The following is a 21,389-nucleotide window of genomic DNA, read 5'->3' as shown; positions in this document are numbered from 1 at the left end:
AGTGGGTCTGCCTCCAGCATCAGACTTGACCACTTCAGAAGAAATGCTCCCTAGTCATGCAATGGACAAAAGAGATTATACATCAAACATATTTACTCCTGTCAACTACGCCTTGAGTATCAGTTCTGAAGAGCTAAATTTGTGGGCTTGAATGATCAATCACTATTTGGTCAAATTCAAATTGGGATATTGGAGGGTGTTACTACGCCTTGACATATTGCATTCTAATTAATTTGTGATATATCCACCGCATGCATGCTTACAATGGTTCTTTTTGTGCTGTCAAACTCATCAGCATACGTAACACTAGACTAGTAAGCTTGGTATTGAAAATCACGTGTGCTCTTGAAGCGGCTTTTCGGCGACGAGATACATCACTATCCACGCCCACTAAGTCCAGAATCAAGAAGAAAGTGGGGCGTTTATTATTTAATAGACCAATCTTTGTCCTTATCGTAATATCAATCCATCGTCGAAGAAACTCGGATCCAAGTGTTTCATCTTAGAGCCTCACAATAGACTTTGCTTTTCTCAAAATCCTCATACACGCAATAGCAATGACCCTTACCACAGGAACACCTAAACCTCACACCGACCTTTTTAAAGACTTCCCACCGCACAAATCCTTCCTTTCCAGTGCGAAGATTTTTGACCTTCACCTTGCCCCAACCTCGCTCACAGGCCTCGAGATACTTACAATGGTCTCCGATTTCCATATCGAGAACAGGGCCAAAGTCATCGGGGTAATGGGCGTGGTGTTTGACAACTAGAATGGCACCGGGCGTCTGTCCAGCAATCGTTAAGGGATCATCTACTTCAAGGGGTGTCTTTGTTGCAATATTGCCAAGCTGGAATGGAGGATTTGGAGAAATAGGTGTTTGAATAGGCATCGTTACTATCGACGAGTAAGCAATAGTGAGCATTTTGTAGACCTATACTCATGATGGGAAAGCTAGATATCATACCATACGTTCCACTCATATCCTGACTACCATAAACGGGCATCGACCTCAGCGGGCGACGCGCAGAATATGCTTGCAAGCTCTCATAAATGCATCGACATCCTCCATTCAAACAGCCGCATTTTTCATCATATGGAACCGGAAGTAAATCCTCCCAATCAATGGTTCCCGTCATACCAGTACGAATACTCTTCACTTCAACTTGATTGACATTGTGATGTGCCAGAACTTCGACATAATCGCCGACTTTGGCAAGAGGTAAAGAGAGGGCCGCGGGTTTCAATGCTCTCTTGACTGAAATGATGGCGCTAATTTGCTGCCCTTCCAGCGTTGTCGCATCGTGGATTTGCACGACGGGTTTTTCGTCTTGCGGGACCTTTCTGAATGTCATCGGGGTTGGATAGCCAACAGTTGGAGGAGTATCAAATGGTGTGATGGGTACGCTGTAGTCCATTTTACGAGTCATGGGAAAGTTCTCGAAACCTAACTGTTGTCAAACATTCTTCAAGGTTGCTTTGTGCTGGAAAGCTCAGAGTATATGTAGCCTCGAACTATCGAGCGCTTTGAACAAATTTCCTTTTCCCTTAAATGTGTACAGCGTGGTGCATCTATCCGCACATGAAAAACCGGTCTTTTTGGCGCCACCAACTTTCATTGGAATAAAGTGACCCACATTTTGATGTTGTTATAGGAAGCAGTGCCGGGAGGACGCCACGTATGCAGTTCCATTGGCAGCCAAGTAAACCTTCGGAATCCCGACCGTCACAAGTTGGGTTTAATTGGTTTGGGTCACTTTCTTATAAGCCGCGCGCATATGAATCCGGACTTCTACAGAATTTTTTCATAATCTCGGATGCTCATATCAAAACAAATCATAACGCATGGCTGATTACTCGCAGAGTCGGGGAAGTGGTACGCATTGCAAACAGCCCGTCTAGCCAATGATTAAAGTATCTTTGGCCGGCGTATACTATACCGGTATTCACTTCTAGATTTAGAATGACGATCAATGTCAGAGCTATCATGCAGCGTGACCACGCTCTTATTGGGATTTTCTATTCTCCCCAATATATACTATAGATAAGTTTCAAGCTATGTAGAATAATCGTTGTTGATATTGTGATATATAGTTACATATAGGAAAATAACTCATGATCATGGAAGACGTTCTAGTGCGCAACTTTTGTTTGCTACACTTGTATTCCTTTCAGTTCGAGTTCACTAATGTAGCTGTTAATTGAGCCGTAAAGATTCCTCCTGTGAAGGAGTAGCAAAGGAATACCTATGACTTTTGAAACGTGGGTGGCTACAGATGAGAAGGCTAACCTCCATATCAACTAAAATCAGTTCCAAAAACCAAACGCTTACTTTCTTTACCTACCCTGCCATATCTATTCGGCTCCTAGACCCGAGCCGAGCCGTCACACAGGTTACGGGTACATTACATGCACTATCTAATCTCATCTACCTCCGCTGCGTTTGCACTTGGAAGTCGCAGTGCAAACAAAATCTCATCAATCTCGTGATGATCCCGTGACCTATATTGTTTTGTTGCATGTCTGAATTTTGAAATGACACTGTATAATATCATATATACAGTGTGAGGCTGCTTATATATATATATATAGTAGAAGCTCGCGTACATACTTTAAGCTCGTGTACACAAGTCTAAGCTCGCAAACACAGTTTAAGCTCGCGTACACAGTACATACACAGTACACTAGTTATGTACAACTCCATTAAGTCGTCTCATAGTTTTGGATGACTGTAATAGGGATGATGGGATGAAAATCTCAGAAGTTTGAAATATAGGAAGTTAGTTCTAAGCTTAGTAAAGAATTACTTCTTCTTATTTCTCTATTCTTGCTGGAGATAAGGGTTTCTTTTTTCTTCCGCGGATGTGGAGGATTTGGGGTATAAGAGGAAGCAATGATGAGATATCGGTTTTGCGTTTTCGAGTCAATCAAACTATTTGGATCACTAGCACGCATAACGTTTGGATACTGCTCGTGTGGTAAGAGAACTTTCAAATTTGAGTCTTGATTGAACATTCTGAGAAGAAGACCTAGCACGCCGATACACCAGAACTGCCATGTATGCAAGACCAATAACCCATGCGCCCGCAAAACAACAACACCGAATAACCATAAGACACCCAAATACCCATCTCCAAACTCATCGATCCAAAGCTTGCGCTTGGCACTACAATGAATAATTAGCATTGATTCCCCACACCAAACCCAGCCATCAAAACAGGGGAAATTAACATACCATCTGCCAATACAAGCCCTTCATCCCCAACAACTGTCCATGACTCCCACTCTCCACCACATTCCCTCCCTCTCCCAGCACAAAAATAACATCTGCATTCTGCACCGTCGCAAGCCTATGCGCCACAACAACCATAGTTCTTCCCCTACCCGTTCTCTCAAAAACAGACTGTACACTTCTCTCTGTCTCAGAATCCAAATTCGACGTCGCTTCATCTAATAACAATAATCTTGGATTCCGAATCAAAGCTCGCGCAATAGCAATTCGTTGTTTTTGACCACCCGATAATGCGACGCCATGTGCTCCAACGGCGGTATTGTAGCCCTCAGGGAGCGAGGAGATGAAATCATGAATTTCAGCATCGCGACATATTTGATGAAGTGTTGTATCTGAGATTTCTTCTTCGTCCGGGACACCGAGAAGAATATTTTCGCGGATGGAACCTTCAAATAGAGAAGCTTCTTGCGCGACTAGGGAGATGGATTTACGATATTCATCTAGAGAAATATCCTTGATATCCGTGTCTTGGTAAAGAATCTGACCACTCTGTATCTGGTAAAATCTTTCGAGTAAGGATATGATACTCGTTTTGCCGCATCCTGAGGGCCCAACAATGGCTGCGAATTGACCTTTCTCAATCGTCATGCTTAGTCCATTAAGCACGGGAACATCACGAGTAGGGTATTTGAAAGAGATATTCCTGAGTTCAATTTTGACCCCACGAGAATTCTTCTCCTCATCCGCTTCCGCAAAATCGTAGAGCACTGAATCGTGTTCCTTTTTACCTTCCGGTCTCATACCCCGAATACGATTTGCTGCTGCAAAAGCTTGAGCGACATTTGGTCCGAAGCTCAGACTTTGGCCTGCAGTGGTACTTCCTTGCACAACTGCTAAATATACAACTAGATAGTTAAACGGCGTATATTCATGGCTGGCTAAAAGCTGACCACCGTACCAGAGAACAAATGCCATGCACAGTATTGCGATACTATCACTCATCGCAAATATAAAGGTTGAAAATCTAGCTTTGCGGAAAGCTTTCTTGGTGTAATTTCGCAGAAGCTTTTCATAGCGTCCACAAATCTCCGACTCCAGAGTAAGAGCTGATACGGTACGAAACGCACCGATGGATTCGGTGGCAAACTTAGAACTTTCTGCAAAAACCTCGTTATTCATTTTTTCGAATTGGGTTTCGTATCGAAGACGGAAGAATCCTGCAGCTAGAATGATAGGCATTGTCGTCACCACAGTCAAGAGAGTAAGTTTCCAGCCAAAGTAAAATGACATAGCCACAGATCCAAAGATATTAAACATGGAAATAAGCACGACTGCCATGTTGATTCCAAGTAATTGCTGAAGTTGAGTAGGATCACTCGCCATTCTAGCTGTCAGACTACCCACGGAATTCTCTTCTTCGTCATAATATGATACCGGCTTCGAGAGTACATTTTGGAAATATTCTTGGCGATAAGTGGCTGTGATGTTCTAGTTCTATTATTAGTCATTGAGTTGGCGTACGATGGACGATACTCACAAATGAGACGGTGTTGGAAGACCATCCAAGAGCATAATAGCTAATGCCCACGCCAATGGCCAATAGCGTAAACATGAAGCACCAATAATTGGTTTGAGCCTGTAGAAGCTGGCCCCATAGATTAAATAGCGAAATCAGTTTCGCAAACAAAAATGCGTGTAAAGGGAATGAAGCACCAGCGCCTAATGAACTTAGAAACATTATAATATACCAGACCCATCGCGGCTTTTGTTCCCACAAGAAGAGCATAAAGCTTCCTAGAGGAGTTTTGTGTTTCGTCATTGGAGTTAGCGATTCCAAGCTAGATGGATCGACCTCAAGGTCAAGACTGATCTTCTCGAATGTTGGGGAGTCTAGGTCTTGTTTCTCTGGATCGTTTGACATATTGACTGTATTTTGGGGAAGCTCACCACCTCCTAACTGTTGAGCATTTGCGAGCGCCCAGTACGGACCTTCGGTATCTTTCAACAACTGTTCGTGAGTTCCCTGTTGTACCACTTGCCCTTTCTTCATGACGACAATATTGTCTGCCTTGATGACGGTAGATAATCGATGTGCTATTGTGATAGTAGTTCGGTTCTTCGATACTTTATCTAGTGCGGCTTGAACTATCCTCTCGCTCCTGACATCAATAGCACTTGTTGCTTCGTCAAGAATCAGTATTTTCGGCTGCTTGACAATACTTCTCGCAATTGCCAGCCTCTGCCGTTGACCACCACTGAGTTTTATCCCAGAGTCGCCTACCATTGTATTGTAGCCCTATTGATGTTAGAACCATTCACATTCGGTTGAATCATAGATATGTTGGTATGACCTACCTCGGGGAGTCGCTTAATGAATTCATCTGCAAACGCCTCTTTACAAGCTCGTCTTACCAACTTCCTCTTCTTTTCGTAGCTTTCATGTTCCCATTTAGTACCTATCAAACCATACTCCACATTTCTATAAATAGTGGTATTGAAGAGAAATGGTTCTTGCTGTACAAGCCCTATCTGTGACCTCCACCACTTCAGGTCTATATCATGAAGCTTTCGGCCACCAACAGTGATTGTACCATTTCGGAAGAAAAGTGTCTTTTGATTGATCAGTGGTAATCTCAGACATTCGATTGAGCATTAGAACTTACAAGTGCATTATCTATGAGGTTTCCATCCAGCTCGTACCATCTCTCAATCAATCCCACTATGGTACTTTTCCCCGAGCCAGATGCTCCGACAATAGCGGTTATTTTCCCAGCTGGAAATCGAACATTGAGATTGTCAAGTACCTTGACATCGTGTCTGAGAGGATATGCGAAATTGACATTTTCAAGGACGATATCTTCTCTCGAAGAAACCTCCCGACCTTTTACGCCGCCTGTTTTCGGCTGTGGTGCATCAATAATACTAAATAGTATACCTGAAGCACCAGCGGCTTGTGCGGCGGCAGTAATGGGGGCTGCTATACCCCCGACAGACATTACAATAGTCATTATAGATGATAAAATACTAAAAGGCATTAGTATCATACATTCAAGAGAAGTGAATTTTTGACAGGACAAACATAATTATAGTTGAGACGCTAGAAATCTCCGATTCTAAGTACAATTTGATGGCAAACCAAAACGACATCGCAAATATACTAGTTTCTCGATCAGCGGAAGATGATGTTAGCCATGACAAGGAGACCTACGCATGTATCGCAAAAAAGACTAAGTGCTGGTCAGTACATGGAATATGCTCGAGTTTGTTAAAAAAAAAAACATACCAGGGGCTTGCTGAACAGCTACCAAAGGAGACATGAGTAGACCTCGGCGGCGAGATTCCTTCACCCATGCAGCATATCTTTTTGCCATTTTCCCTTCCGCTTCACAGGCAACCACCATTCTAATAGAACTGAACACCTCACTTGCAATAGAAGATGACACCTGATCAGCTTCCTCCACTTGCTTCAGCATCTTTACCAATCGGGGAATAGTATATAAATAAAATGAAATGATGAATATTAAGCCACTGCTGGTTACCAGTGTGAGCAGCCAGTTATAGTAAAATGCGACTATCAAAGCCGTGAAGATTAAAGACATGCTTTGAATAAATGTGGAGAGCTTTTCAGAGATGCCAAGTTGTAGAATATTTGCAGTAATGGTTATGATGGATGCTGTTTGCCCTGACGGTAGGGTATCAAGCACCGAAATAGGTTGGCGAAAAAGAGCATTGAGGTATGCTATTCGCATTGATGCGGATATACGAATGCTTACCATTCGGAATCCCAGCTATAAAGGTGTTAAAATAACGATGGAGAATTAGTGGTCAATATCTACTCACAACGGCGACATAATCAAGGACCAGCCTGCCCAGAAATAAATAGAGCATATATATTCTAGACTATCACATCAGTATTAACCTTGTTTAGATTTATATGTGGAGCCACTTACACATTTTGATTGATAGCTGAAGTGAACATCTTCTTCGTTTCATCAGAATCCGGATTATAAAATCCGCTGAAATCACCAACAAGTTCACCTAGATAATTAGAATTAGCACTCCTAAAAGCCACCACGTAAATTTCGGGCCACGGCTCTTACCAAACACGACGTTCATGAGAGGTAATGTAATGCCAGTGAGTACTGAAGCTCCTCCTGCTGCAAGTAGGAGTAATTTGTCATTACGATTAGTGTAAGAGAATATTCGCTGTTAAATATCTTAGTCAAGCGGTGACATCCAGTATAAGGGCACTGCTTACTCTAAAATGAGACAACGCCAGCTTGTACTCTGCGCTAATGTAAGGCGTCTTAGTTTTCTGCTGAGCATCAAAAGCCTCATTGCCCCGACTGTCTATTTGACCATTTTCCTCTCCTTGTAACAAGGGCTCCTTCGCTGAAGCTGGCCATTGCTTTGGTGATGTTGGTGAGTTGAATTTGTCGGTATGTGGCGACGGGATTTCCTTCATTAGAGCATCTGTTTGTAAAAAAGCTCCAGGAAATCTGCTGGCTCGTTTTGCCATCCCATTTTTTGGCGACTTTGGTTCCCCACAATCCTCAAAACCAACGTCCACATCCGACAATAAAGATACATTTGACGTCCCTACCGATGACGGCGAGTGGTTACCATTGTTTTTTGCCATCTTTACTTTCTGAAGGTAAAGTTTCCTCACAGAATCTCATGACAGTATCACCACTTTCAGGACGGTCATGTAGCCTATCAAAATCTCTCAATACCTGTGCTGATATCTCCAGAAAGTTTCATGTTTCATATTCGCGCCTCAGTTTCATCATGAACCATACCAGGTCTCAGGAACAAAATTACAAATTGTGGTGGGGATAGGAACAGACTAACATCCGTGCATAAAGGAAACCCTTGGTCTGACCGTGGGCTGTGAATGCTAGAGCACATGTTCAGTTGGCTGAGTGGAAACATGGCATATGAAACGGGTGCCCGGAAGTACTTGTATTGATGTGAGAGAATGCAATCAATCGAGTCATTGTCTATCGGCCAATGAATGCCACGTGAAAACTAGTACAGATGTGGTGCCATGGTGTGGTTTGTTCACTCTCCGGTCCTTGAGAGGATCGGCCGAAATCAAAAGTTAAATAAGATTAGACGTAAGTTTCTCCTTCTTTTCTTTGGTGTGTCACAGTACTTGAGACTGTTGCATGGCAGACGTCGGCTATAGCTGAGAGCATTTTGAAACTTGACACATCGTAGCACGAAACAAAATTGCTTCTCACTTCGAAGAATGAACTCCATATGAAGCCACTCAAACCAGATCTCAGAGTTAAGCATTGAAATGATATATGAGTCGCACCGAGCTGAAAGATTTCGGTTGAATCAATTGCGAGAGCACACACTCGACTTCACCAAAGAAACACCCGATTAATAGATGTAAAAAATGAGATATACTGTGAATTCATAGGTCGCGATAGCGCTCTACCCTTTCATCTAGCCTCCGAAATGTAGTATCGTGTATTAATTATACTTGTAATCAAGAGAAAGTTGCCGTTCTACGGCCTAGTGATCCCGAACTCCGGAGCATGTGTGAGGCCTGCCCACTGCAGGAATGCAAGGCCTTTTTTCAAGCGCTTTGCATACGTGCTCCAATGCATTATTCCATGTAATATATCACAAAAGTCCGATACTTGAGCCCATTGTGCGTATTATGTTGCCAAGCTCCCGAACTGTCTCCGGATCTCTGGGCAATGTATGTCCTTTTCCGTGATCAAAGAGGTATGCATTATCCATATCACACACATTATAGAGCGAGATACATCCTGCCAGATATGGATCTAACGAGCCAACTAGTTTGAGAGTCAGATAATGTTGATCGAGGCATCCGAGGTCACTTAGGGAAAACTTACTGATGTGGAGTGTTGGAATGGTAATAGTCAAGTCGGTTGTATCTGCAAGAACGATTCCATCGAATTCAGGTGTCAATGGAGGCCACCCAGCGAAGAACACAGCACACTTGAACATCGGTAATCTTCCTTCGGTTTCGAATCTCTTTTGCTCGTGTAATAATAGAGTCCCCGCAACGGTGGCTCCCTCTGAATATCCAATAATGCCGTCGAAAGGACCTTCTTCTTGCATGATATCGTATAAATATTCCATGGCATCTTGTGCACTCTCATCGCAATGAATACCATTGGCATTTGGGACAGGAGCCGCGGAGCCAACTCCGACCCTCATCAATTCCCGCATTTGATCTTCCGCAGTTGCGCCTTTGGGAAAGTTTCTAATGCGGTCGAGAAGGTCACTTCCTCCTTCTTCTGTATTCCCAGGCTTTATGAATCGATAATGTGGACCCGGACCGAAATAATCCTCATATCCCTCAGGAGGGAACGCATCAACGGGACCATGGGCGAAGAATAGCTCGGCAGTCTCATCCGATGCTAATTCCTTAATCAGAGGAGCTGTTCTAAAAGTTAGTATGAACCTTGTAGTGTTGAAGGCTGGCAAAGATACATACCAAGCTGCACTCTAAATTTCTACATAAGTTAGCATAGGCTTCCCATCTGCAATCTACATTGGAAAGTGGTACTTACATCTGAGCTTCCATATGCTCCACAAAGGCAGAGAAACTTCATAGTTATGGGTCTTTGAAAATCGGTTTTAGTAGAGTAACAGTTGGAATTTGATGTCAAGAAAACAATAGTATATTAGCAGAGTAAATGTTGTACAAATTTTGAGATGAGATCTTTCTGCGGGCTTTATGGGGATCATTGAACTTTTGAATGCCGAAACATCAGGACAAGGATTTGTCCTGTTTGATAGCAAAGAGCCTATTCGACTTTCAGGTAATCCATATCGAAACATCGATAAGACAAACATCACTTCATATCACGTCTGCCATGTTGTAACGAGTTTAAGATGTTGTGCACAGACAGAGGAGATTGGCAAATTGAACCTTGAGTCTGGACAGAGTCGCATATGATATTAAGGACATCCTGTTTATTGGTCAAGCCATCGGATAAAAGACTCTCCACTTGGAAACTACAGTCTGTTTCTGTAAGGAAAGAAGAAACCCTCGAGCATGAATGCTTGGTGTAGACCCCCAGATCACAAAGGGTTTGAGGATGGATAGAGAAGCAGCGGTAGAATAGCGGGTGTTGAAAGAGATACTCTGGAGTCACCTATTGCTTTTCAAAAGTTGGGGATAATTTTGGCGGCACCTCAACATGAGTGGCGGGGAAATTGTAATCAGAGAAAGTTTCTAGCTGAGGTGATGCAGCACGTGTCACGTGGCTGGGGAAACGAAAGACCTGCGCCACTTCAATCACCGCCACACACAAAAAGTTTAAACTTCTCTAATGTTTCGAAGTGAGGTTCAGTGCACACCTGCACACCTGCAATATGTGCATAGCATCCAACCAAATCAAGGAAATGCTCGGACAGTAACTTGAATCAGCGAGGTGACTTAAGCTTACTTTGACTTGCCTTCTTTTGTTTGTGTGGTGTTTCATACCAGTTTTCCCGTGGTCGTGATTTGTGTTGTCGCTCTAGCTCAAGCAGTTTGGTCGATGCTTTCTCTCTCATTCCCCATGGCATTTCTAGCATTCTTTTTGAAAAGGGTGTTAGACGTATATCCTAAGCTCACCACACACCGAGGATGTTCATCGAGAGAGTCATTGTGAAGTGCAGACTGATGCGTTACAAAAATGAGGTGACGTGATGTAATCCCGGCAGGCGTTGAGATTCCGAAGTACCCTAGAACTAGCGGATTTGTAGTTTCCAAACTCTGCCGGTCAATATCATATCGAAATGAATTGTCAGTTAGATGGGACGATGGGCCAAGATTTGATCGGCACGGTTTGTGCAATACCTCCGCTTTGAACATGGGATGGTAGCCGTGCGAGACTCTATCCATTTACATATCCGACGCTTGACCGGGAACCCAACTTTCCTTTGGTTCTTGCTATTATTTGAAACACGATCTGGCTAAGTGAAGACTAGCATGAACTAGTCCAAAGAGACATTTCAGCGCATATAGGCAAAACAATGTACGCGTTCTTTTGATTGTGATTTTACAACGTTGATGTAATACACACCAGCTTTAATTACAGCAAAAAGATATGGCGCCTTCAGCGACCACCTGGATCTCGCCCCAGGAGGGTAGAAATGGTGCAGTTGCGGAGACGATATCAGAGCAGAACTTCGAAGCTGCTCTGGGAGAGAACGGGGATGCGCCGGAAGTAAAGGCCTTCAAAGATATTTATTCACAAGCTTTCAAAGATGGATACATCTCGGGGTATAGTCAGCCTCAAGCTGCGAAGCAGATACCGATAGCAATCGTTGGAATGTCATGCCGTCTACCGGGAAACGTCAGCACTCCAGATGAGTTCTGGGAGCTCTGTTCGAGGGCTCGAAGTGGCTGGTCAGAAATACCGAAGGAGAGATTTGATACCTCAAGCTTTTATCACCCCAACCCCGGGAAGGCGGGTTGTTTTAATGCGACCGGTGGAAATTTTCTCAAGGAAGATGTAGGGCTTTTCGACGCACCGTTCTTCAGTCTTACTGCCCAAGAAGCTACTTCCATGGATCCTCAACAACGAATCTTACTGGAATGTACTTTTGAAGCTTTGGAGAGTGCTGGGATACCTAAGCATGAAATTGTTGGGAAGGATGTGGGAGTTTTCGTCGGTGGCTCGTTTTCTGAGTATGAATCGGCATTATTTGTGGACACAGAGAGTATCCCTATGTACCAAGCTACAGGTAAGAAATTTGTTTCTAGCTACATTATACCGCACCCTACTAAACAAATTAGGATGCGCTTTTGCTATGCAGTCAAATCGTATCTCGCATTTCTTTGATCTGCGCGGACCTAGTTTTACCATGGACACGGCCTGCTCTTCAAGCTTAGTTGCCTTACATCAAGCTTGCCAAAGTCTTCGAAACGGCGAATGCAAATCAGCTATTACAGGTGGATGTCATCTTAATATGCTACCTGAAAATTGGATTTCAATGTCGAATTCTCGGTGAGCTTTTCAGAACTGTATCGTCTATGGTTCTTGACTAACATTCACAGTTTGTTTTCTGATGAGGGGAGATCGTTTTCTTTCGATAGCCGAGGTACTGGTTATGGACGCGGTGAAGGTTGTGGTTTGATCGTCTTGAAACCTCTAGAACAAGCTCTAAAGGATAATGATAACATCAGAGCCGTAATAAGAGGCAGTGGCATCAACCAAGATGGTAAGACACCAGGAATAACTATGCCTAATGGTTCGGCACAAGGTAAGATCAGATTAAATTCTAGTTGAATTTGCAATTCAGAATACTTACCGGGGTAGAATCGCTCATGAAACGGGTTTATGAAAGCGCTGGCATTGATCCAAAAGACACCGGCTACGTGGAAGCTCATGGAACCGGTACTAAGGTCGGAGATCCTATAGAAGCTACCGCTCTGTATAATGTATTTGGGGAAGGCAGAAACGCCAGAAACCCCTTATTTGTTGGATCCGTGAAATCAAATATAGGACATCTTGAAGCTGCTTCTGGTGAGTACTACTCGACCGTCATAAAATTTCCAGAAAACTAAGACAAAAATCGCAGGTATTATATCCGTAATCAAGACAGCTATGATGCTTGAGAGAGGCTTTATTCTGCCTAATCACGATTTTAAGACGCCTAATGAGAACATACCTTTCTCGAAATGGCATCTAAAGGTATGTAGAGAATTACCTATTGGGTTTGATCAATGCTGATTTGCCATAGGTTCCAATCAGTCAGCGCCCATGGCCAAGACCAAAGAAGTTTGCCAGTGTAAACAACTTTGGATTCGGAGGCACAAATGCACATGTTGTTTTAGAGCGGGCGCCTTTCATAACTCAGGTTGAACCGGAATCTAGCGAGAAAGCGCTACAAAATAGAAGATTGATCACATTATCCGCAAACGATAAAGGTGCGCTAGAGGCACTTATGAAAAACATCGGCATCTACCTGGAACGAAGACCGGAATTCTTTCAAAATGGACTAATGAGCAATGTGGCTTACACGCTGGGACAGCGGAGATCTCTGTAAGTATTCTTTCGTTTATCCATCAGTCAAGGATGTCTTATTCGAGCTTAAGTCTATGAATCGTGCCCTCCTACTAGAAGGAGTTTCTAGTTTGAGCTTAGTATTTGAGGATCTGAAAATTCAAATTATTCTAGATTCAATCTTGTATGAGAATCATGGCCGCATTGGTGCTAACCTAATTATTATTCAGACTTCAATGGAGAGTTGCAATTCCAGCCACATCATCCTTTGAGCTTATTCAAGCACTAAACTCTGGAAAAGTCTTACCAATGAGAGAGATCGAACCATTACGGATTGGCTTCATATTTACTGGACAAGGCGCTCAATGGAACGCAATGGGTCGTGAGCTTTATGAGCATTATCCGGTCTTCGCTGCGTCTCTCGATGCTTGCAACAAATGCCTATTTTCATTCGGGGCACCTTTTTCTCTAATCACCGAGCTCACTAAAGATGCCACATCCTCGCTTGTCAATGAAGCTCATATTAGTCAACCTGCATGCACAGCAATACAGCTAGCTTTGACTGATTTATTGCGAAGTTGGAATATAACTCCAACAGCCGTTGTCGGTCATTCCAGTGGTGAGATTGGAGCCGCTTATGCGGCTGGCATTCTGCCTCTTGAATCCTGCATGGCAATTGCATACTATAGAGGTCTAGCGACTGTCGGATTAAGGGAGAAGTATCCCGATCTGCGAGGGTCAATGATGGCTGTTGGGTGCAGTAAGGAAGAGATCGAACCACTTATCGATCAGCTCAAATCAAAAACAGTTCGCATAGCTTGTTTCAACAGTCCTTCCAGCTTAACTATATCAGGAGATGAGCCAGCTATCGACGAACTCCAAGTATTAATGGAACAAAAGCAAATGTTTAATAGGAAGCTCCAGGTTGATGTGGCGTATCACTCTCATCATATGAGCTTGGTTTCAAAGGACTACCGAAGATGTCTTCAATCTCTTGCTCTTCCCAAAACTACAGATGTCAAGTTTCATTCCTCATTACTTGGCCATCTGGTAGAAGGACCAAGTCTCGAGGCCCAGTACTGGGTCGACAATTTAACACAAGCGGTTCGATTTTCTGAAGCTGTAGTGGACATGTGTGCACCAACTGATGAAAATAAAACGGGCGTTAATATGCTCATCGAGCTAGGACCCCATTCAGCCCTTGCTGGCCCAATCAAGCAGATCCTAAAGACTTGCGGGAAGGATGCAATGAAGATTTCTTACGCGTCTGCGCTTGTGAGGAATAGGGATGCTGTGGAAACAGCAATAGACTTAGCATCCACATTTTTTACGAAAGGCGCGATCCTTGAGCTCGGCGCCATTAACATAACTCCCCCTCTCAATCCTCCTTCATTACTGATCGACCTGCCTCGATACCCTTGGAATCATGCAACAAAGTACTGGCATGAACCGCGTCTAATGCAAAAGCACAAAGGTCGAACAGCTCAACGTCATGATCTTCTAGGTACATTGGCTAATTACTCGAACGATCTCGAGCCAACTTGGAGAAATATTCTTCGAATTGACGACGTTCCATGGCTACGGGATCATAAGATTCAGTCTCTAACACTTTTTCCTATGTCTGCTTTCATCGGAATCGCAATAGAAGCGGCATCGCAAAAGGCAGTAGCTGGTAACATTCAGTACAGTAACTTTGAGCTGCGCAATGTCTTGGTCAGCAAGCCACTTGTGCTTACCGAAGATCCTGTCGAGATCACTCTTCAGCTACGTCCTCGTGCGCATGATAATTCTGCTTCTAATATTTGGGACGAATTCAAAATTCATTCGTGGGCCGCGAATAAAGGATGGACCTTGCACTGCCAAGGCATTATTTCTACAAAACTAGACCATCACAATCTTGAATCTGCAACAAAATCGACCATGGCAGAAATTACAGAAGCAGCAACAAGTGCCATCAACAAATCTGTTTTATACAACTCACTTTCGAACTTAGGTGTTTCATACGGACCAAGTTTCCAAGGTATGAATGAATGCCACGCTTGTGAAAATGCCTCAATGGCACAAGTCATGGTTCCAGACACCAAGCAAGAAATGCCAAAAGAACATCAAGAAGATATGATAATCCATCCAGCATTCCTTGAACAAGTCATTGAGATGTACTGGCCAATCATTGACGCAGGTCAAAATCCAATGGATACTATCTATCTGCCTTCATCTATTGGACAAATAACCATTTCGCGAGAAATCACCAAACTCATGAACAATCCCGGTGCATCCCTCCAGGCGTTCTGTGAGGGCACTTTCTCATCTGGCCATCCGAAGCCCGCCAGTGTCTCGATGTTCGCAGTCAATGATCATTCATCAAAGGATCCACTCATTATAATACGCGATTTAACGGTTTCACCAATAGTAGAAACAAATTTAAATTCGGAGACTGATGTGCAAAGAGAACTTTGTTATAAATTAGATTGGGAGCCTATACTTCAGGCTTCAATCTCTGTCGAAGAAAATGATGCCTCAAATGAGACGGCAAAAGTTCCCAATGCACTAACTAATGGCATAATGAATGGAGTGGAATGTAATTATGATTCAACCGAACAAATTGTGATTGTCCGTGGCAACTCGGAGGAACAAAAAGATGTTGCATCCAAGCTAGCCGACCTTCTTGAGCACTCGACAGGAAGAAGACCCTACACCGGCAATCTGTCTGAGATAGAAACGACAGAAAAGCTCTGTATATTTATTTCGGAGCTCGATAAACCATTCTTGTCAACCCTCACGTGTTGCGAATTTCTTGCTTTACAAAAAGCACTAATTGGTTCTCGCGGAATACTATGGGTCGTCACAGGAGCATATGTTAATTCATCTGATCCTACGGCCAACATGGTTACTGGCTTAAGCAGAAGTATTCGCTCTGAGACAATACTCAAGTTCGCAACCTTAGATTTGGATCCAGAAAGGCTTCTTATTGAAAATATAACCAGCGCTATAGTCACCGTCTTTAAAGTTGTTTTTGGTCCACAGGCTGACGCGAATTGCGAACTGGAATTTGTGGAGAGAAAGGGCGTATTTCTTACGCCGCGTATCATCAATGACACAGAAATGAACGAATACGTCCACAAACAAACAAAAGCTTCCGCTCTAGATCTAACACCATTTGGACAAGAAGATCGGCTACTGAAGATGGCTATCACCGTTCCAGGTGCATTCGAAACCCTCCATTTCATCGATGCGTCGCCGGAACGATTAATAGGAGATGATGAAATTGAGGTTGAGCTTAAAGCAATTGGTATGAATTCAATAGATCTCGCTGCTGCCTTAGGTGACACAGATCATGAAGGCTTTGGCTGCGAATGTAGTGGTATTGTCACCAAGACAGGTAGTCATATTACCAATTTTTCCCAAGGCGATCGGATTGCTGGTATTTCGATCACTCAAGGAGTCTATTCCAGCCGGGTTTTCATGAATGCGTCTTCCGCTTTTAAGATCAATCACGGTATATCCTTTGAGGCCGGCGCATCAATGCCTGTGGCGTTTTGCTCTGCATACTATGGTTTAAACGATATCGGGCGACTGCTCCCGGATGACACCATCTTAATTCATGGAGGATCCAGTGCATTTGGACAAGCAGCCATCAATCTTGCTCAAACTATGGGTGCCAAGCTGTTCGTAACTGTTGGTAGCATCGAGAAGGGGGGTTTGCTAAAAGAATTGTACGGCTTGTCCGAAAAGGAGATAATCGTAAGCCATAATACTTCGTTTGGACCGAACACTCTCCAGCAATCATACAAAAACAATTTTGACGTTGTATTGAATTGTATTTCAGCGGATGCAGATACGCTGCAGGAGATTTCTGCGTGCTTAAGCAACTTTGGGCGCTTCATCAATCTTGGAAAACAAGAAAATCATGCAAGACTTGAAGGTGGAACCAATAGGAGTTACTCTTCCGTCGACTTGATAACTTTGGGTATTGAAAGGCCAAGGATATTGAGCAACCTCCTTTCGCGGATCTCAGGCTTCTTGATTCAAGGCACCATCAAGCCCATTAGTTCAACAATATTCCAGATATCGGATATCGAGACAGCATTCAAAACATTGCAATCTGGAAACTTCGATGGAAAGCTGGTTATTGCGCCGAAGCCAGAGGATTTGGTCAAGGTTAGTAGTAACCAAATATTTCATCATCCAAAATACTAACAATATCACAGGCGACTCCTGCAGATAAAAGAAGCAAGATACTTCGCCCTGATGCCACGTACATACTTATTGGAGGAACTGGTGGTTTAGGTCGAAGTATGGCTAGATGGATGGTCAGTAAGGGTGCTAAGTATCTTGTTCTTGTATCAAGAAGTGGTTCCGTAACTGGAAAAGTTAAGGAGTTGGTCGATGATCTTGCGGCTGCTGGTGCCAATATCATAATTCGACGTTGTGATGCTGCTAATAGTGATGCGGTAAATAATCTCATCACAAATGAACTTACTGATTTGCCTGAGGTGAGAGGTGTCATTCATGGAGCTATGGTTCTTCGAGTAAGTCAATTCTCCTGATAATATCTGAACATCACTAACTTAAATAGGATATTTTGTTCGAGAAAATGACATATGAGGAATACAGTACAGTCATTGAATCCAAAGTTCAAGGTGCTTGGAATTTCCACAATGCCCTGAGATCGCAACAATTAGATTTCTTTGTTGCCATTTCTTCCGCAGCTGGTGCAGTTGGAAACAGAGGCCAAGCCGCATATTCTGCTGCAAATACATTTCTAAATGCATTTGTGCAGTATCGCCTTACTCAAGGCTTGCCTGCTTCTTCCTTAGATCTCACCGCCGTATCCGACGCAGGCTATCTTGCGGAAAACCTCGATGCCGCAGCCGAAGTAAGCAAAAACCTCGGAAGCGACACCATATGCGAAGCAGAGGTAGTAGCACTCCTTGGCGCTGCCATTACTGGTCGCTTAGCCCGTTCGTGTAATAATCACACCATAACCGGAATGCGAATCACCAACCCACCACCGTTCTGGACTTCGGACGCCAAATTTAAACATTTACGACTGGCCCACGAAGCCCTGTCAGCCTCTCTAGCTGACTCTCCGTCAGCAAATGTATCCTTCAATACCGGACTTAAGAGCGCTACTACCCTTGAAGAAGCGCAAGAAGTCGTTACGCGGGGATTATTACATATTTTACCTTCGGTGTTAATGTTAGAAGCGGAGGATATGGATATTACACGGAGTTTGTCGAATTATGCGTTGGATTCATTGGTAGCGATTGAGGTTAGGAATTTTATCGCGAGGGAATTCGAGGCGAATTTACAGGTTTTGGAATTGTTAAGTAGTGGGAGTATTGAGATGTTGGCCAGGACTATTTGTGGGAAGAGTAAATTGTGTAGTTTTTAGTTGATATTTTGGATGTTGGGTTATTGGCGTATAGTGTATATTGTACAATAGTGTATAGATGGGTTTATGGCTGGCTGGTTGGGTAGGAATTGTAATTTTAGAATTTATAATGTATTTTTCATCTTCATTTTTATTACCTATACTGGTGTACTGACTGTGAATTATGATCCTAAGCAACCATCTCATTCTTTGTCCCTTGGCTGAACCCAAGTAATGCTGTTGTAGCATATGATCCAACCAACTTCATGGAACAGTGCGGCTGGACATAGAAATAAATCCTAATGATGATCGTAAACAACATCCATAGGTTTACCCTTTCCTCTAAGGTACAATGTCTTACAGACGCTTCGGATCCGAATGTGTTTCCTTGTCCGAGGAAATTGTATCTCTTCTAATGCTGTAAAGAAATCTATGTGATGATTTATTGATTGGTTGAAATTATTTGAAGGAACGACTGATGTTATAATTTTTAAAACTTGATGAATCTTGAAACCGTTGATGGTTTTCGATAGGGTTGACTTTTTGAATCATAAAAACGGCTGATTGACTTCGGGTATGGAAAAGTAAATACCTTTAGGAAATGAATATTTTATTTATTATAATATATAATTTTAAAAAAAAAATTCTCTCAAAAATATAAATTTTCGGTGACATTTGAGATTTTTATATATTTTTATATCAAAATCGGGAAAGGGACAATTCGATTTCCGGAATAAATCTAAAGCACTGACTACCTATATATCAATAAATCTAAATATTACTAATCAACTTTCAACAGGGCCAACATTCCGCCGATTGATGAACACAAGGAATTTAGGGAGCCAAAACGATTGGTAAGCTTTCTCATGCAAGAACTACATTTGGATTGGTGCCACGCTTGGTCCTTTTCACTATACGCAGTACACCTGTGCTTATGATTCTCTCCTTTCATTTTAATATTGGGCTATTATGGATTATGTATGGGCTGTGTTCTTTTGCTATCGGCCGAAGATGTGGTTTTATATCAGTGGTTTGGTCGATCTTTCTTGTTGTTATCCCCGGTTTGGGTGATATGCGGTTGGGATAGCAAAATTGTATACAGATAGATGCGTTGTGTAATCTATACATACCTAGTTTGAGTTGATACTTTTCCCTCTTTGAATTTTTTTGGATTTATTTCCATTTGTTTTCTTTGGGGTCAGATTTCCTCCAGCTCGAGAGCTATTATTTCTTCGTACTAGCTGCCACAGAAGTATCAGAGAGGTATTTGTGTGAAGCAACTATCTATACCTTGGGAGAACCTCTCGCAATTCTGATATCTCTGGAAATGTCTACGACTCCAACATCACGGGGTCCCTCCACCCCCCACGGCAACCATCACAAAGGCCAACGACTCCGCAACTTCATGCTCCCTAACGGACGAAAAATCCACATAGCCCCCTCCCCAGAAGAAGCGGATCTGCTCCGTCGCCGCCTCAGCACCACAGAAAAAGACCAACCCTTCGACCTCGTGATCCACGGATCGGCCGAACATCTCGACGCGCTGCGCGCCGCACACGATCATCATGAATCCAAACGACAAGCATTGAAAGATAAACATGGCGATGCTTACGACGAGATTGAAAATGTGAAATCGGAACTGGATGTTCTCGTCTCCGAACTTCACATGTTGACTGATCATGCCGTGGCGCTGGATGCGAATTTTTCGAAATATGGTTATAGTGCGCATTTGAGAACGTATGATGATGGGGCGGCTCAGAGGATTGAGGCCGCTTCGTTGTATCGTGGGCCTGATGATCATGGGAAGAGGGATTGGACGGCGGAAAAGAGGAAGGGAAGGATTATGAAACTTTATAAAAAGGTGAGGTTATATAGGTATTTGAGTACTCATACTTCTGACCTTTTCTTTCACGGAGCATAAAAGCTAATAATCAATAATAGCCTACCGTTCGACAATATTTCCATCGAGGTTTACTTTGGAGAGCATCAGGTAGTACTGAAGTTGCCTCATTTGAGCTCTTCGTAGATTTATTATATGTTGGTATTCTCGCTATCAATGGAGATCATGCCGCGGAGAATCCTACTGGATATGAACTTTTAAGATTCGTCATAACGTTTATCATGAGTTGGAAGATTTGGAGTGATATAGCTACGATTGTTTCTTGGTTTGAAACAGATGATATAGCTCAAAGAATAACTATCTTGTTTATCATGACTTGTTTACTTGGGTAAGTAATTAGCATGCATTCAAATCTGATGCAATTTTCTTTACACTATCATTCGATTCGCTGTCCTTTTATCTATATTCATGCTAACATTGAATACCTAGTCTCACAACAAATATGTTAAAAGCCTTCGAGAATACCTACACGATGCTAATAGCTTTCTACCTAACCGCACGTCTCTTCATGGGATCATACTTTCTATTCCTCGCCTGGGTTATCCCCATGGTCCGAGGAATGCTAATCGCCCAAGCGATCATCATCCTAATCCCCAGCACCCTCTGGATAGGAAGTATCTACATCGACCTCCCACAACGATTCGCCATCATCGCCGTGGCCATCTTCATCGACCTAACAGGAACAGTAGGTATCGTATCCATCATCCGAGGCACCAAATACATATCCACACGACTAAGCACCTGGGCCGATCGCGTCTTCGAATTCTACTCTCGCGACAAACATCGAGCACAAAACCGAAACGAACAAATGCATTTCGTAACATTAGTTTTTCGGGTTACTCCGTCGTAGCAATCATATATCAAAAGTGGCTGCATCCTTTCGGCTGAATGGCATTTTTCGG

The 21,389-nt window shown here is 43.1% G+C and overlaps 6 protein-coding genes across 6 annotated transcripts in view; 2 read left to right on the top strand and 4 right to left on the bottom strand.

Moving 5' to 3' along the window:
• Positions 1–497: 497 nt before the first annotated feature.
• Positions 498–1,428, bottom strand: SS1G_02001 (predicted protein; the record flags this gene model as incomplete). Its single annotated transcript, XM_001597755.1, has 2 exons — positions 498–895; positions 966–1,428. 2 exons carry the CDS (start codon positions 1,426–1,428, stop codon positions 498–500), a joined length of 861 nt encoding a protein of 286 aa, XP_001597805.1.
• Positions 1,429–3,137: 1,709 nt separating this feature from the next.
• On the bottom strand, positions 3,138–7,869 carry SS1G_02000 (hypothetical protein; the record flags this gene model as incomplete). Its single annotated transcript, XM_001597754.1, has 11 exons — positions 3,138–3,164; positions 3,234–4,718; positions 4,768–5,526; positions 5,586–5,840; positions 5,894–6,254; positions 6,439–6,457; positions 6,514–6,673; positions 7,071–7,125; positions 7,181–7,268; positions 7,331–7,436; positions 7,489–7,869. The coding sequence occupies 11 exons, from the start codon at positions 7,867–7,869 to the stop codon at positions 3,138–3,140; spliced, it is 3,696 nt and encodes a 1,231-aa protein (XP_001597804.1).
• Positions 7,870–8,864: 995 nt separating this feature from the next.
• Positions 8,865–9,826, bottom strand: SS1G_01999 (hypothetical protein; the record flags this gene model as incomplete). Its single annotated transcript, XM_001597753.1, has 4 exons — positions 8,865–9,040; positions 9,101–9,652; positions 9,709–9,727; positions 9,785–9,826. 4 exons carry the CDS (start codon positions 9,824–9,826, stop codon positions 8,865–8,867), a joined length of 789 nt encoding a protein of 262 aa, XP_001597803.1.
• Positions 9,827–10,372: 546 nt separating this feature from the next.
• SS1G_01998 (predicted protein) lies at positions 10,373–10,868 on the bottom strand (the record flags this gene model as incomplete). The annotated part of the gene is made up of 4 exons (XM_001597752.1): positions 10,373–10,456; positions 10,530–10,585; positions 10,667–10,789; positions 10,844–10,868. 4 exons carry the CDS (start codon positions 10,866–10,868, stop codon positions 10,373–10,375), a joined length of 288 nt encoding a protein of 95 aa, XP_001597802.1.
• Positions 10,869–11,311: 443 nt separating this feature from the next.
• On the top strand, positions 11,312–18,877 carry SS1G_01997 (hypothetical protein; the record flags this gene model as incomplete). The annotated part of the gene is made up of 9 exons (XM_001597751.1): positions 11,312–11,895; positions 12,265–12,470; positions 12,527–12,733; positions 12,789–12,901; positions 12,951–13,252; positions 13,444–17,371; positions 17,422–17,742; positions 17,790–18,588; positions 18,783–18,877. 9 exons carry the CDS (start codon positions 11,312–11,314, stop codon positions 18,875–18,877), a joined length of 6,555 nt encoding a protein of 2,184 aa, XP_001597801.1.
• A 1,037-nt stretch (positions 18,878–19,914) lies between these two features.
• SS1G_01996 (hypothetical protein) overlaps positions 19,915–21,389 on the top strand; it is a gene marked incomplete at both ends in the record, with an annotated part of 2,422 nt that continues 947 nt past the window's right edge. Inside the window, 3 exons of the mRNA XM_001597750.1 lie at positions 19,915–20,448; positions 20,529–20,815; positions 20,917–21,333. Coding sequence (XP_001597800.1) covers positions 19,915–20,448; positions 20,529–20,815; positions 20,917–21,333 — 1,238 coding nt within the window. The remainder of the gene's footprint in view (positions 20,449–20,528; positions 20,816–20,916; positions 21,334–21,389) is intronic.

Source organism: Sclerotinia sclerotiorum, genomic scaffold, assembly GCF_000146945.2.
Source record: "Sclerotinia sclerotiorum 1980 UF-70 scaffold_2 genomic scaffold, whole genome shotgun sequence".
Taxonomy (NCBI): domain Eukaryota; kingdom Fungi; phylum Ascomycota; class Leotiomycetes; order Helotiales; family Sclerotiniaceae; genus Sclerotinia; species Sclerotinia sclerotiorum.
This window is presented reverse-complemented; position numbering and strand designations above follow the sequence as displayed.